This window comes from Moschus berezovskii, chromosome 1 (genome assembly GCF_049115385.1).
Source record: "Moschus berezovskii isolate FMDL1 chromosome 1, NW_MosBer_1.0, whole genome shotgun sequence".
Lineage (NCBI taxonomy): Eukaryota > Metazoa > Chordata > Mammalia > Artiodactyla > Moschidae > Moschus > Moschus berezovskii.
The window spans coordinates 140,337,872-140,355,195 of NC_142460.1; the positions used below are offsets into that span (position 1 = coordinate 140,337,872).

General features: G+C 43.6%; 1 protein-coding gene across 1 annotated transcript in view; it reads right to left on the reverse strand.

The window, feature by feature from the left end:
- MED12L (mediator complex subunit 12L) overlaps positions 1-17,324 on the reverse strand; it is a 378,565-nt gene that overhangs the window by 275,780 nt on the left and 85,461 nt on the right. Inside the window, exons 8-12 of the mRNA XM_088839846.1 lie at positions 16,900-17,010; positions 15,619-15,888; positions 11,614-11,763; positions 10,614-10,713; positions 10,158-10,294 (exon numbers count right to left, since the gene is read on the reverse strand). Coding sequence (XP_088695972.1) covers positions 10,158-10,294; positions 10,614-10,713; positions 11,614-11,763; positions 15,619-15,888; positions 16,900-17,010 — 768 coding nt within the window. The remainder of the gene's footprint in view (positions 1-10,157; positions 10,295-10,613; positions 10,714-11,613; positions 11,764-15,618; positions 15,889-16,899; positions 17,011-17,324) is intronic.

A 17,324-nucleotide genomic window follows, 5' to 3' on the forward strand; every position in this document is an offset into this window, starting at 1 on the left:
TCAATCCTAAAGAAAATCAATTCTGAATATTCACTGAAAGGACTGATGCTGAAGCTCCATCTGATGAAAAGAGCTAACTCACTGGAAAAGACTCTGATGCTGGGAAGGATTGAGGGCAGCAGAAGAAAGGGACAACAGAGGATGAGATGCTTAGATAGCATCATCAAATCAAATGGACATGAGTCTGAGCAAACTCTGGGAGATGGTGAAGGACAGGGAAGCCTGGCGTGTTGCAGTCCATGGGGTCACAAAGAGTCAAACAAGACTTAGCAGCTGAACAACAACAACAAGATCCTTCAACTACCAGCATTGTCCATCTGGCCTCATTAGCATGGCACCCACTCCTAAGGGCAAAATACTAAAATTTAGGAACTTCCCTGGTGGCTAGTGGTTAAGAACCCACCTGCCAATGTAAGAGACACAGGTTAGATCCCTGGTCCCACATGCCACAGGGCAACTAAGCCCATGGACTGCAACTACCAAGGTCCAGAGTACCCTAGAGTCCAGGTTCTGCCACAAGAGAAGTCACCACAATGAGAAGCTCACACACCCCAGCTAGAGAATAGCCCCTGCTCGTCAAAATGAGAAAAAGCCGGTACAAAGCCATGAAGACCTAGTGCAGCCATAAATAAATAAACTAAAATCATTATTAATTTTGCTGCAACCATCATCATTAATGGTGTTACCTACATCTGTAATAAAGATACTCCAAATGCAAAGAGAGATTCTCATTATAAGGGGGACTTGATACATTTTTTTCTTTCCTAGGGAGGCCTGGCGTGCTGTGATTCATGGGGTCGCGGAGAGTCGGACACGACTGAGCGACTGAACTGAACTGAGGAGAGGGTGGACACAGACTAAACAGATTAAGTTTAATTCATTTCTTATTCAATCACTCAATAATCTAATAATCTCTAGAAACTAACCACAGGTCTATTCTTTAACAAAAAAGGAAAAAACTGGCAACTACATCTGAGAAGCAGGCTTCCTTTAGTAATTACACGGTACCTGGTAAGACTATTTTAAAACAAAAAAAAAAAAATCTCTTAATATACTACATTATAAAACAGTACCATAAAAAGGATAGGAAAAATCAATGACTCAGTACTATAAGCAACCGCAAACAAAAAGCACTTGAGATCAGATACTAAATAAAGTTCTTTAATAGCTTTTTAATCTGAGACTAAAAGGGCATGTTTATAAATGTAATTAATCACTCTTAGTCAACATTAAACAAAATGGTCATCTCTGGACAAACACATAATTCACATTACAGCACCAATAAATAATACAGTATGTAATGATAATAATACATAATGATATTAGCAAGTCACATGGTTTGCAACCTGAGGCACATGTATGGAGATCTGGATGAATTTTAAGAGTTACATAAGGTAAAAACTGGTCTCAACTGCTGACAGAACATAAGCCTGTTGTACACAGTCACAAGTAGCATTTCTAACAGAATCACCATATAAAGATTATTAACCACACACTCAGAAGATGTATTATTTAAATATAAACAGTATTCATTTTTTTTTAAATCTTTCTGTATATGAGCATTTCCATATGTACATTTCCAAAAGATAATTGGGACAGCTGATTTTTGAGCAGAAAAAGTAGTTTTTCTTGGTTTCACATCCTTAGAATCAATGTTGATAGTCCTTAGGTCCTGTGACATCTAAGAAAAAAAACATACACCACAAAACAAAAAAAAGACTTCCCTTTGTTTTCTTTCAAGCAGCAGTTAAAAATAGTACTACTCCAAGTTCTGAGAAGACAGGAGGTAGATAAGAAAATTAAAACAATTGCTCTGAGTACTTAAGTCAACTGTCATTAATTTTCACTCTTCCAAAAAAAATTAATTTGCTATCCCTCAGTTAAATCATCATCATTTAAATAATAAAATGAATAAAGAAAACAGTTTTGGGAAATACGAAATTACACAGTAACAGCAGTCATCTGAGATGCATTAGAATCACAGAGTAAATCACTCCAGGTCCTTGAAAAGTGCCACATCTCTCAAACTGAAAATAATTGAAACAGTAGGCTTATTTCCAAAAGTTGTCACTATATGGTACAATAAATTTTACTGCTTGCCTCTTATGATGAATGAAAGAAACCTACAGATAAGAAGGGAAATGTAAATTTCTAAAACATAGTGCTAGGTTCAACTCACTTGACAACCAAAGTTGCCCAGCTAAGAACATAACAAGTGGCATTTACTAAGTGCTTACCATATGCCACCATGGGAAGTGGAGTCTATTACTAAGGCCGTTGTACAAAGAGAATGACACCGCTTGCTGTGCGCTAAGTCACGTCAGTTGTGTCCAACTCTTTGCAACCCTATGGACTGTAGTCTGCCAGGATCCTCTGTCCATGGGATTCTCCAGGCAAGAATACTGGAGTGGGTTGCCCAGTAACCAGGCTGGGATCATCCAATTACTCTATAGCAAAGCCAGGATCCACAACCACATCTGAACTAGCCTCAAAGTTGTGATACCCTACAAAGGCCAAATTTTTCAACTTGAGGATTGTCTAAGGTAAATACTACATTAAAATTGCCAAGCTTTTAAAATCAGTTCAAGGATATTCCCACAAACCAATATGCCCATATCAATATGGAAACTGTTACTGACAATTACAAAAGTTTTTCCCTCCTTTTCCCAAAATTACATCTGACACGTGTGTTCAGCTACAGTTACCTGAAATCAAATGGGTTTTTTAAAAGCAGCAGCACTCAAACTTTCTTGGTGGTCCAGTGGTTGGAGACCACCTGCCAATGCAGGGGACACAGGTTCAAATCCTGGTTTGGGAAGATTCCACATGCTGCAGAGCAACTAAGCCCGTGCGTCACAGCTACTGAGCCTGCAAGCTGCAACTACAAAAGCCTGCACACCCTAGAGCCTGTCCTCTGCAACGAGAGGCCACTGCAATGAGAAGCCTACGTGCCACAACTAGAGAAAGCCTGCACGCAGCAACAAAGACCCAGTGCATCCAAAAAATAAACAATTAAAAAAAAATACAACACAAATGAATATATCTACCAAAAAATTTTTTAAGCAAAAAAGAGAAACAGCATAAGAAACAGAATGTACTAGTTAAGAATGCTGTTTGGAACCATTTAGGGCTCTAATCTCTGTTTGTCCACCAGTGAGTTGGGTGCGAGCTTAGACTATTTACTCATCCTCTTAAGCTTTGGTTCCTGCATCTGTAAAGTAGAAAATTTTAAAAACAAACAAACATTTTTTAAAAGGTGTCTCACTGGCCAGGGAAAATTTCTTACAGTGGTGCCTAGTGCCAAGAAAGTATTCAAGAAAAGTCTGAAGAAAAAAGAAAAACAAACTGAGAGGCCCACCCCAGTCTAAATGGATTCAGTAACAGCAAAGTCTACATGTCTGGACACACCACTTTCTATGCCCGTTACCTAATAGATTTAATTTAAGAAAGAAGAAAATGGCAGCTGTAAAACATTAGCAATGCTTCCGTTGGGCATCCAGTAGGAAGATGGCTAACTTTTGAGGCTCAACAAGCTCCGGCTGGGCCATGAGCAGCACTGACAAGTGTCCTAACAGCTCAGCACTGGGCACCTTAATGGGAGCCAGACGTGTGGTATTTGCCTAGTTTGCTTGAGTTTTGCCTCATTTGGCCTCTTTATCTGGAGTCCAGGGCTCCCAGGTGGTACAGTGGTAAAGAATCTACCTGCCAGTGCAGGAGATCCCTGTCAGGAAGATCCCCTGGAGAAGGAAACGACAATCCACCCTATAATTCTTGCCTGGAGAATCCCATGGACCGAGGAGCCTGCTTGGCTACATAAAGTCCATGGAGTCGCAGAGTCAGATACAAGTGAGCAAGTAAGTTGCACACGTAAGTCTTGATTCCTGGTCTTTAAAAGGTGACTGTTTCTTCAACATTAAAAAAAAAAAAATCCTAAGCACTGAAATGAGCATGACCTCTCTGATAACACAGTACTCAAACACAGTGCCTGGGGAGGAGAGCTGATTCTGTCCAACTGCTTCCCTACAGAGGATTCTGTGAGAATCCAAGAACGTGAAAAAGGCTGACAGGTCTAGGCTGTGCTTTATGGACTAGTGGATTGTGAGATAGGCAAAGGTGTGTGGGTGTGTAGCTCTGTGTGTGCCAGTGTGCATAAGATGGAGAGACGGGTGTGTGCGTTTGTATGAGATGGGTAGAGGGGTGTGTGTGTGTGTGTGAGATGGGCAGAGGGGTGTGTGTGCGTGTGTGAGATGGGCAGAGGGGTGTGTGTGTGTGTGGTGCAGGTGTGTGAGAGTTGAGTGGGTGTGGGTGTGTGCATCAGATGGGTAGAAGGGTGCATGTGTGTGCGCGCGCATGCATGCACACCTACAGAGGTCCCAAGGGATCACATTGCTTCCATCTCTGTGGAGTCTTTCACTGCCTCCCTGAACCCATCGGTCAAGACAGCAGCTGGCATTTATTGAGTACTTGTCTACCAGCTATAAAATACTGAAATGTTTCATCCACACAGTTTTGTGCAATTTTCCCATCGTCAGCAGACAGAATACCCATTTCACAAAGAACTGAGACTCATCAAGGTAGGTGAATTGTCTGCGATGCCACCAAGGAAATGTGCTACCTCTGCCTCGCCGGTGGAGAGCTGTCCTGTCAGTAGCCGGCCACCTGCACCTCTACGCAACCTCTGTGCCTGGGGGTAAACCTGGCATACTACATAGATTTCGTTTGCCCTCACACCCAACACCTAAGCCAAAGCCTTCAGAGGGGTGTCTGCTTCCAGTTCATGGTCCTAGCAGCTTTTTCACAAGCGCCCAAAACACCGACTCAGTAAATGTCTCCCAAGTGCTTGCCGGGCCCCGGCAAGGCTGATGATACACTGCTGAGCAGGAGGAATGCTGCCCTGGGCCTGCAGAGCCCCGCGCTTGCAGGAGGAGACACGGAACAAGCACAGCTGGGCCAGGACAGACACGGGGCTTTGGCCCTGTGGACCGTGTGGGCAGAGTCCTGCAGCCACACCGATGTGGAGCCGGACTGGCCCCGGAGGCCTGGACCAGAGCTGAAGGCAGGCCTGCTCTGGACTCTCCGTTCAAAAAAACCCGCGTGAACTCATCACACCTGCCCAGGGAGCACTCTGTGAACAGCCTGGATAGAAAATAAATACAAACACTAAATACATCCGTTTAGATTTAACAGCAGAGAAGAGGAAAGGTGAGTCCGCCAGCCAGGGCCGTCTGGCCTCCGCGTTACTCAGGGGACAGACAGCTTCCTCCAGCCCCAGATAGAGAAGTGAAAGGCCGCTCTTCCTGCCTCCTTTTGACTTTCCCTTCTATCCACGGCCTCGGGGCACCCAGAGACACAGCTGCTTCCCGCACCCCCCTACCACACCCAGCACAAACCAGGGGAGAAGTCACGTGAAAGGAAATGATCTGGGGGCCCTGGAAGGGGGAAGAGTGGCCACCCACCCTGCTGCTCAGCAGTGAGGTCAGTAACGTGACTCCTGCCTGTGAGTCACGTGTGACAGGCTGTCAGGGCTTGGAATCCTCAGGAGGTCCCCACAGTCCCTACGGCGGCAACCCCCTCGTGCGGTTATTAGTCTTCTCTGCATCCAGCAGGCAGAACAGAAATGGTTCTGAAACATTGAACAGGCAACTATATAAGTAAAACACGGAGCAGGGCCTGGAAGATGACAGGCATCTGAGCAAACACGGCCCCCCACACACACACAGATGTCAAAGCCATATTGCAAAAATTGTCATAAATATTTCAGAAGGATCTGTCCAGTGACTTTTTCTGATAGATTACTCAGAAAAGGTGACCAATCTGAATTAAGGACTTAAATGTAGCTTTCGTCTTACTCATAAAATAGCATCGTAACCACAAAGACATCCTGCTTGGCTGGCAGAGTGATGTACGATTGGGAGAGTTCACGTACAAATTCTCACATCCAGGTTCTCCCGAAAGGCTGGGTGATCAGGTGACAGCGGGTCTGTAAAACCAAGCAGAAGCTGAGGTAGGGCGCCTTCCTCAGAAAGTGTGGCCCTTTCCCAGTCACCTCGGTCCCATCCTTTCAGTGCCCTGTCCACGGCAGCACACAAAACCTCACACTGCACTGAATGCAAAGCCAAGCAGCATCACTCTAGAATAAGGAAACATCAAGGTTTCTGGGTTCTGTGTTTTCACCTAGGCCCTAGCTCGGAAGCAGCAGCTGGGCCACTGGGACAACAAGGCAACTGGGAGACGGTGGGGTGCCGGGTGTGTAAGGGAATAATGCTTTCCACAGCGCAGCACAGCCCCCAAGGGAAACTGTCCTCCTCTCGTTATGTGACCACAGCTCAACCACAGGGGCAGGACTAAGGCCTCAAATGCCTTCATCCCATGCATTACTGTTTTCAATGGACTTTCACGGAATACCGAGACTGAGTATACACTCAGACTTTGTGTGTCATCTGGACAGCTGTCCCCCCACCCCTCCCAACGCGAGAGGAAGAGAACGGAATTTCCCGTATCAGCAGTTCCAGAGAAAAGAGAATCCATGGGGTAAAGTTCAAGTTTCCCAAAGAGATGTGGGGAAGTGGCTCTGCAGTCCGGGGCCAAGAAAGCCCTACCTACGCACGACTTGGGCAAGAGCGAACCTCCGCCTGGCTGCAACTGCAGAGGGTGCTCGGCTGTTCTGTCGCCTATCATGTTGTCTAAGTCCTAAAACAAATTATGAAAGCAGCAAAGGGGAAGTGTATTTTAAAGAAGTGAGCTGTGTTTCTGAACCCTGACCACACCACTGTACAGAAGTACCACTCATCAGAGAATTATAGCTTCATCACACGGGTTCTTCTAATACAATACTGATAATGACTGTCACGTTATTAGCGTTAACAGTAACAACTTTTTAAGGCAAAGTGCTCATGTCTTCTTAGAGACAGATAGAGCAAGGACGTATTCTAGCCAAGGCAAGAAAGGGCACTAAGGCACAAGTAACTTGCCTGTTAGCAACTTGCTCAAAGTCACATAGCTGATCAGGAGTCAAAACAGCTCTGCAGCTCACACATGAATTTCAGAAATAAATAAAATTCAGTAGTCAAGAAAACAGTAAACCCTAGTGAAGAGGAAACACAGAGATACACCACTGTTGTTTACATGCATAAACACATACCTTGATATACACACACAAATAGATGCCAAAGTCATATTGTAAAAATTCTTGTTATAAATATTTCAGAAGGATCTGTCCAGTTAACTCTTTCTGGTAGATTATTAAGAAAAGGTGACCAGTCTGAATCACGGATTTAAAATGCAGTTTTCATCTTACTCATAAAACAGCTCAGTAACCACAAAGCAACCACTCACACATCAAATTTTTCTGGAGTTGAGTCAACATTCAATATCATCACTCTTGAATGGGTAGCATGGACGTTCCTTCCAACGAAGTCTGTGACTCCAGCACAGCCCCAGGCATACGGCGCCCTCTAGTGGCACACACTTCCCCACAGCCGATGTGGAATTTGACAAGAGCTTACAGCAGCGACCTCCAAACAATTCTCACACAGCCGCTCAGCTCAGCTGGTTTTTGTTTCGTTTTGCTTTTTTAGTAAATGTTTGCAACATACACATATTTATTTACAATTTTTATATGTTCGTTATAACTTAGACCAGAGTTGCTTACAGTGTCAAGTCTTTTTAAATGTTATCTGAATAGAAGTTCTAGTAATTTCTTCTCACACACACCCCTATCACAATAGTTCATCTCAACAACCCGCTCTGAAGTCAACTGTGTGTGAGACAGTACAGTGTGATGACTCAAAAACATCAGACCTCATTTCTGTCCTTGATAAGACACTCCACATTTTCTCCCTGAGAGGCTGGCTTGGTTGGGCGAATGAGGCATATATCCTGCAGTGGATCAGTTCATTCATTAGCAAGTTAAATGTCAGCCCAACCACAAAACTGAAGTGGTCCTGGAGGATTTGGTAAAATTCCCTGCAAGGAACCATACCATCTTGACTCAACACTTAGTGCAGGAAGGCAATCTAAAAGGACACCTTGAATGTCAGGTGTCCCTACTATCCTCGCAGATAGCTCACTTCTGTGTATTAAAAAGTGGCACTAGTGGTAAAGAACCCACCTAACAGTGCAGGAGATGTAAGAGAAGCAAGTTCAATCCCTGGGTCGGGAAGATCCCCTGGAGAAGGACATGGCAACCAACTCCAGCCTTCTTGCCTAGAGGATCCCATGGACAGAGAAGTCTGGAGGGCTACAGTCTACAGGGTCACCAAGAGTTGGACACGACTGAAGGGCTTAGCACGCATGCATGCATGTGTATTAAAAAATCTTAGTACTCTTAAGGCCATTTATCTTAAAAAAAAAAAAAAGTCTTTATTGCAAAGAGAGAGACTTTCAGGTCACCACACCAAAAGAACACAGCAATACTCTAACCTGCACCAACAGGCAGAATTAGGTAGATGTACCATCAATGTGCACTACAGAAATACTGAGGTGTTTCTACCGAGACTCTCTCACAATGAATCAGAAAACACACCTGGTCTAGACCTCACTCCCAACATCCTGACGTGGCATCACGGTCGAGAACCTTATTTTTGAGAAGCAAGGCGCTGACTTGCAAATTACTTTAAAAAAAAAAAAGAATGGTAGGCCATGCATGTGTGCTCAGCTGCATCTGACTCTGTGCAACCCCACAGACTGTAGCCCACCAGGCTCCTCTGTCCATGGAATTCTCCAGGGAAGAATATTGGAGTAGGCTGCTATCTCCTTCTCCAAGGGATCGTCCCAACCCAGGGATTGAACCCCTGTCTCCTGTGTTTCCTGCATTGGCAGGCAGATTCTTTACCACTGAGCCATCTGGGAAGGTTTAAAAAGAGTAACCTGGAACAAATTCACACCTCATGTAGGATAACGGTTAACATAAAGGTAGGATAAGGAAAAGCTTTTGGTTTTATCCCTTCTTCCCACCTACGCATTCTCAAAGCCTAGTCCGAAAATCAAAGGTCAGTTAACTATAGTGTTCCTTCATATATAGCACAGGGAAGCATAGCCATTATTTTGTAATAACTTTAAATGGAGTATAATATGTAAGAATACTGAATCACTATGCTGTATACCTGAATCTAACTGTAAATCAACTATATTTCAATCAATCAAACTGAATGTTCCTTCAAGATGGGCACCATGTGTTAAAACTGCATTCCTAGTGCTTCCACAACTTGATATACTATACATGCTTTACATGCATGTAGAAGCAGAGAAAACTTCTATTTCTCCCAAAATAAGGTTGAGAAAATATTACTGAAAAGTCTATGTTACTAGAGTAGTTCAATAATGAGACACTGATAGGACATCATAAGATAAAAATTATCTGTGATGGCTCATTTCGTGTGTCAACTTGCCTAAGTTACGGTTTCCAATTTCCTGATCAAAATCCAGTCTAGATGGTGCTGTGATGGTGTTTTTCCTTTTTTTTTAATGTGAATAAAATTTAAATCAGTAAACTGTGAATAAAGCAGATTATCCTCCATAATGAGGGTGGATCTCATCCAATCAGTTGAAGGCCTTAAGAGAAAAGAAAAAACACAGCTTCCCTGTGTCTCCAGCCTGCTGGCCTGCCCCACACATTTCAGATTTGTTAACCCCTACAATCACGTGAGCCAATTCATTAAAATAAACATGTCTCTTGCCTTTACATTTTTACATATATATATATATAAAATTTCCTCTATTGGTTCTGCTTCTGTAGAGAATCCTGTCTAAATAACTGTCTACAGATTTTTCAAAGACCATGACCACAAGTATTAATTAATTCACTGCTCTATGATATGCCAAATATTAAAACACATTCCCCCTAAATTAAAGCCAAGCCATTATATCAAGTACAATCAGATGAAGGATATTCCACTAACACCAAAATGCTAAGTGTGATGATACAAGGGCTAAGAAAAAATCTTCCCAACCAACATACTTAGACCAGCCCAATGGACATTTTCTTTTAATAGTGGTAGGGAATTTTAGTCCAAAAGAATGCAGGCTGCAGATGTCTTACAAGATATTACACTTCACAGAAAAGTGTAATTCAGTTAATTGCCAGAATTAACTGAATAAAAAAGACGAAAATATGCTAAGAAAATTAAAGGTGGAAAGAAGAAAAAAATATTAACTACCTCTTGGTTGTCTTTGTTTTGGTTTGCCCAGAAAATCTTGTGATAAAGCGTCTCCATTGAATTGCTGGAATCAGTTCGGTCAAAACAGTGTCGATCCAAAACCTCCAACGTGTGCAAAACCCGACTAATGGTCACCCCTGGATGCAGAAAGCAAGCAAGCAGTTAAGAAAGGCCAAACAAAGCCAGAGCAGCATACCACAAAATCATCATCAGCTGGGACAAAAGTGATTTTAAGACATTATTATTCTCAGCATAAAAGAATCGCCAACAAAATCAAACCTGACATTCTAGACATCCTGGATCTAAAGGGCACAGACCAAAGAACGTCCCCAAAACTCAGAAGGGAGCTCTGTCCAAAAGCATCCTTGTTCACACTGAGGACTGAGTAGCAAGAATCAGAAACATGGCATAAAATCCAACATTCGAAAGCACTCCTTCTGCTGCTGTGTTCTGTACCTGCTGTTGACTCTTGGCACTTGTCAAAAGACCACCGAACTTCCACTGCACGGCCTCTTTGTTTTATCTGCTGTTCTACCTCATAAATCCTTGCCCGAACCTGAAAGATAATCACTTCTAATTAACTTTTGCTTAGAAAGCCACGGCAGCTGTCTAAATCATGTCAGGTTTTTCCACGCAAGCAGAGCATCCCACAGTGAACCACAGTCTTGACTGCACTGTAGGAAATGCAGGCGGCTGCCCAAGAAGCGCATCTTAAAATTTACAAGTGCTGACTCTATGCCAGTGTTCAATGCTAAATGCTCACAAAAATAAATGCTTACCCAAACAATCTTTACAGGTGCAACATTTTCAGGACATCATAGAGAAAGGTCAAAGTTGTAAAGTACCATCTTTGAGCCACTCTTCTACGTCTGAAAGCAACTAACCAACCCAGGGCGGATTCATGTCAATGCATGGCAAAACCAACCAATATAATATTGTAAAATAATTAGCCTCCAATAAAAAATAAATAAATAAACTAAAAAAAAAGAAAACTGCTTGGTTTAAAAAGAAAAAAACAAGAGCTTTTATTTTAAATATTTGTCCCAGTCCTGTGGGTGAAGTTTCTTCAATCTTTGAACCAAATAACCCAGCCCTAATAAAAATATATAATAGTTACTAAACACCCAGACTCCTAGCTCTATAGTATATGACCTAACACATAGACTCTGATCTATTAATACTAACCCTGAGTGTCGTGATCTTATATCAGAACTACTACCGTAATTACCATCTGGGGGACAGAAGTCTCTGCAAGAACAGCCCAGCAAGATGTTCAGAAGAAAAGGAACAATGTGATGAACTAGGCTATGGACTTCCCCCTTCACCTAGAGACACGGAGACAGAGACGGGATGGCCCCTAAGAACCCAAGGCTGCTGCAACCAGGCTTGACCCACTGTGCCGTGATGCTGCTCAAGACTGCAAACACCCCTCAAGCCACCGTAACAGCAAGCCCACCTGCTGGTTGAAAGCCGTGTTTCCTCCCGGCATGGGGAGGCTGGAGGGGGCCACCTGCAGCAGATCCAGGGGCGAGCCCGGGTTCGCGCTCTTACTGTCGTTTGTGGAGTAATTCCACACCAAGGCACTTGGGCAACAGAGAGTAACAGTCTGGAAACAAAGTGGTAAAATTCAGATGTTTAGAGGAAGGAAAAAAGAATCACAAAAGCTTAAGAGCTTAAAAAAAAAAAAAAAGTCATAGTTAAATTAGAGTTTCTAACGAGTGAGCTTAAAACATGAACGTCTTTTCTTACCCCATTCTCAACTTTTCAAATGGTGAGACAAAAAAAATATGACAGAATTATTCATTTGAATAGGTAAAAATACACCTATTGAGAATGTAAGGAATGGTATAATTTATAAGCTAAATTCTAGCACAAGAAAACCAGGAAATTTAATAAAAATGCAATAAATTTTAAAATTGTCTCCTGAAACAATGTTTTTCATGCAATTAAAATATGCAATTTCTAAGGCTGTAAAATCTAAAAAGATTTTTATTTTTTTTAACCTCTCAAATAATGGTATGATGTGTAGCCTCATAAACACTGGGCAGGCAGCAACCCTGGACAGGGCCAGGCAACACACTTTTTCTATAAAAGCCAGTTAGCAAATGTTTTTTTAAGGCTTTCAGGCTACCTAAAGTCCCTGTTACCTACTCTTCCTTTTATTTTAAAGAATATAACACCTATTCTTAGCCGATAGGCTTGACCTGGCCTTCAGGTGATAAGCTTGCCTACCCCAGCCCTGAACCCCTGTAGACATTTTTTTCCTCTGTCAGCCTGCACAAAGCAGTTTCTGTGACCGACTTACTTACACATCACAACCACCCCAAGCAGTAGGAAGCAGTATTTCCCAACTGCTCCAAAAAGGAATGGAAGCCGCAGAGGAGATGAGCAACCAGCCAAAGGTGATTTCAGGCCTGGAATCACTACACTCACTAATCCTAACTATGGATTCCGTTCCGTTCCGTTCAGTCGCTCAGTCGTGTCCGACTCTTTGCGACCCCGTGGACTGTAGCCTACCAGGCTTCTCCGTCCATGGGATTCTCCAGGCAAGAACACTGGAGTGGGTTACCATTTCCTTCTCCAGGGGATCTTCCCGACCCAGGGATCGAACCCGGGTCTCCCACATTGGAGGCAGACGCTTTAACCTCTGAGCCACCAGGGAAGCCCAACTATGGATTAGGTTCTCATTAAATTAAGTACCATAGTACTATAATACTATTTAAGTATTATAGCTCTCATTAAATTAAGCACACAGTCTGTGCTGAACACTGTCCTGGAAGTGACAGTGTAAGAACTGTCCCCAGCCCCCATCCACACATGGGGAAAACAGAGGCTCAACGTGAAAGCTACTACCTGGCAAAGCAGAGGCTACAATCAGGGAAGTAATGATTCTAGAAGGCGTCTTCCCCACAACACTCTTGTGCCACTCAACTACACCAGCTCAGAGAATGAATGCAGTCTTTCTCTTCTAAAATGCAAAATCAATTATTAAAAAACTAGACTCTGAGGCCCAGGAGACATCTTCATGGAAACCAGATGGCATATATGAAACTCAGGCCCTGAAGCCCACCAGCAAGAGCATTGGTCTTCACTGGTCCACACCCCATTGCCTTCCTCTTCTCGTCTCCTGTCCATGGGGAAGTAGTTCCCTGTGTTCTTAATTCCAAAGCCTCTGGTATCCAGGGCACCAATCCATCCAATAGTCCTCTGCTCCTAGTCTCAGACTCCCCTCTACCAGTGTACCCTTAGCTTAGGAATACGTTCAGGCTTGCCCATCAAAAAGCAAAAAAAAAAATTTTTTTTTAAATCTCCACTCACCTAGCACCAAACTCTCTTCCCTTCACAGGAATGATTCTCAAATCTCCAACGTTCCTCAAGCCACACATTAACACAACTCCTCACTACCATGCACTGACCATCTCAACCACCACGTCAGTCTCAGCCATCTCCTTATCAGACCTCCCCAATCACCTGCACACTGCACACTGCTCACTCCTCTCAAAACCTCCTGCAGTGCCCACACAGGCAGTCCCGGGTGGTGGTTAAGAGTGTGAACTCTGGGTCCCAACTGGGTGCAATTTCCAGGTTTGCCTCTTACCTGCTGTGTGACCTGTGCCACCATCTCACTATTCCTGTTACAGGAAAGATATCGGCACCTTTCTCACAGGATGGTTCTGAGAACTAAAGGATGCAACATACCTACATCTCAGAAGAGTGCCCAGAACATGATAAAAGCTACTGCTATCAGTACAACTGAGTTATGACCATAACAGTCTCATCGTCTTTGTTTCTGTAACGATACTCTCCCACCTCACTCTTCTCTCTCCAGCCTGGCCAAACTTCCCTGTTCACCTCTGGGATCTTCCCCCCAGCTGTCTCTTACCTACCTGTTCCCTCTGGGCCACAGATCATCCCTCCCTACTAACTCTTTAGGAGATCGCTCCCTCTCCAGGTCTTGACCACCCAAGTGGCCCTAAGTGGCCCAAATCCATACCCCTGGTCTGTGGTCTGCCCTCGTCTTCAGAATCAGACATGCAACCATCTCTTGAACATATCAATTGGAGATAAGACAGTCCAAAACTGAACTTACACAGACTCATCCAAGCTGATTTTTACCTTGTCTCTCTCTCCCATACCCTCCCCACTCCCAAAGACCTTCCCTCTACTGTGGCCAAAGCAATCTAACAAACCACACACTGACCATAAAACTCCCTGCATAAAACCTCCCAGTGACATTCTAATTACAAGGCACACAGGGGATTTTCTATCTCTGACCCCTAACACATTTCACACTTTATGTTCCAAGAAAACCAACCTGCCCACAAGGTGACTCATCAACCCTCCGGGCCTTGGAGGAGATGGAGATGCTGTTCCCTCTGCCAAGAACAGTCTATACCTTGTTTGTTTTTTAAACCAATATGGTAAGTGCTAGACCAGACCACTTCCTTTAGAAAACCTCCCTGAATTCTCGGTTGAACTAGAAGTTCCACTTCTCAAATCAGCCCCCTGAGCATCCCTCCACCAACCTTCCCTCATCTCAGCACAAAGAATCACAAAGCCCTTTACTAAAGAGCATGACACATTAGGAGCCCAAGAAATGTGACCTGAACACTGATCTTCGAGCTCCCAGGTCTAGGACAGGGCTGTATCTCACTCTTGGTAGCACGGGCCCAGTGGCTGACATCCTCCTGGACCACACTAGCAATGATGCTGGGCAGCTAGAGAGAGTCTGAGAAAACCATTCAGATCTTAAACAGAGAGAGAAGGCAACCATCTCAAGCTGCGGACGGAGGAAGCTACATAATGCTGCATGGAGAAGCTGTCTTCCCCAAAGAACAGTAACACAGCTGACTTCTTCCATGGGTTCCCTGAGCGAGTTTTTAATCATAGAACAGCCCCAGTAGAGAACTATGATAGCCATCCAGACAGAAGCAATGAATCCTCTCACGTTGTGATCCAACACAGGGATACAAGAACAGGAAACTTCCATCTATCAGTTATTTCAGTTCAGTCGCTCAGTCGTGTCTGACTCTTTGCGACCCCGTGAATCGCTGCACGCCAGGCCTCCCTGTCCATCACCAACTCCCAGAGTTCACTCAAACTCACGTCCACCGAGTCGGTGATGCCATCCAGCCATCTCATTCCCTGTCGTCCCCTCCTCCTCCTGCCCCCCCATCCCTCCCAGCATCAGAGTCTTTTCCAGTGAGTCAACTCTTCACATGAGGTAGCCAAAGTATTGGAGTTTCAACTTTAGCTAGTTCAGTTCAGTTGCTCAGTCGTGTCCGACTCTCCGCGACCCCATGAATCACAACACGCCAGGCCTCCCTATCCATCACCAACTCCGAGTTCACTCAAACCAGGATAAAACTAGAGTTGTGACGTGAGAGTTAAAGCATCACCCCCAAGTCCGCTGTTTGCTGCACAGAATGTGGACAAAAAGCAGGAAGGGCGGAGGACTTACCTGCAACATACAACTAAGTCCATAAACCAGGGGGCCGTGCTGTGCACAGGAAAGAAAGTCGGAGAAGGCCAGCTGCACAGGGCTCATGCCGGGGCCAGGGGGGCCGGGGCTGGGAGCCCCAATGCTCGAGCTGTTCGGGCCTAGTATCACATGGGGCGAGTGGGCCGCAAGGAGGCTGGGACTGTCGCTCAGCAGCAACGCCAGACGCCGGGCACAGAAATAGGCGAGACGACGGGACAGGTAGGCCGACTGGACAAACTCATCTGAATACTGAGGAATACAAGGACACCAGCCTTAGTCACATCTCAGGCTACTTGGTGAGATAACCATTATAATACAGGCTTCTCATCATTACAAACAAAAACAAAAGCTTTCAGAAGTACTAATACAGACCAGTGTTGTCTAACAGAAATATAATGCAAGCCACACATGTAATTTTAAATTTTCCAGTATCCATTGGGTGGGAAAAAACACACACAGAGAGAAAATTAAAAGAAAGACGTATTTTATTTGGCCCACTATACCTAAATCTAAAATGCTATCATTTCAAAATGTTATCAACACAAAAGTATTAGTGAGATATTATATACCCCTTTTTCCATACCAGGTCTGAAGCCTGGTGGGCACTTTAAACAGAGAGCACATCACAATGTGAACTTGTCACATTTCAAGGGTTCACGAGTCATGGCTGGCTAGCAGCTACTAGAGCGGACACACAGGTACAGACGTCTTGGGGAAGACACAAGTCACTAGTATGGTGTGGTCTCTGGAAGGGACTGGCTACTTTTCACTGGACACTCCTCCATATTGCCTCAATTGTCAAATATATGAACTACTTTTCCAGGAATTTTTCTTTAAATAAATTTCATCCAGATAGCCTAAATTTTAACACACCTTGGGACAATCATGAAAATAGGCTGTTCCCACATCCAGGAGCTCAAAGAATATTAAAAGAATGTAGAAGATCCTCTATATCCCTAAACAGAGATAATGGGTTTTGTTTTCACAGAGATCTACGTGAAGGAGACAGTATTTAAAGAACTTTTTGCTCAGCTCAGGGACAAGGGAAATTCATGTGAGTGAGAATACTTGAGAGGGACACATGGCTAGTATCAGTGACCTTTACAACTTACACAAAAGCCTCTTATCACTTCAAGTGTTGTAGCATTAAGATCCTTCTTCCTTCCATCTCAAAAAAGCCACCTCTACTTACCTCTTCATTCTTACCAGACTCATTCTTTGCCCATAAAATCAACTGGCTCATGACTGCATGTACTATACCTGCAGCATTAGTGGTAATAAGAGTTTAAGAAGATCGTCATCCATTGGTCTGATCTTTTCTAACACATCCAAGATCCATGTCAAATATTCGTGCTTTTCCAGCATTCCTTCCTTAAATAAACAAAGAAAAATTAGACTGATAATGTTAAAGCAAAGCCAACTAAAATTAAAAAAAAAAAAACAACACTCTTATGTGTAAGTGTAATTTTACTATTGTTTTCCTTGTTGCAAACCAAAGCAGTCTCATTGATGAAAGTTCAAATTCTAAAGAAAGAAAATAACTGGTGTTATTTTGCACAGCTAGTTTGGAGGTTTTTTTTTTTTTTTTTTTGGTTGTTTCTGCATACCTGCCTCATTCTAAGTTGATAAAAATTAATTCCTACAAGAAAGAAAATTTGGAAGCATTCAGATTACCAGGGCATGTC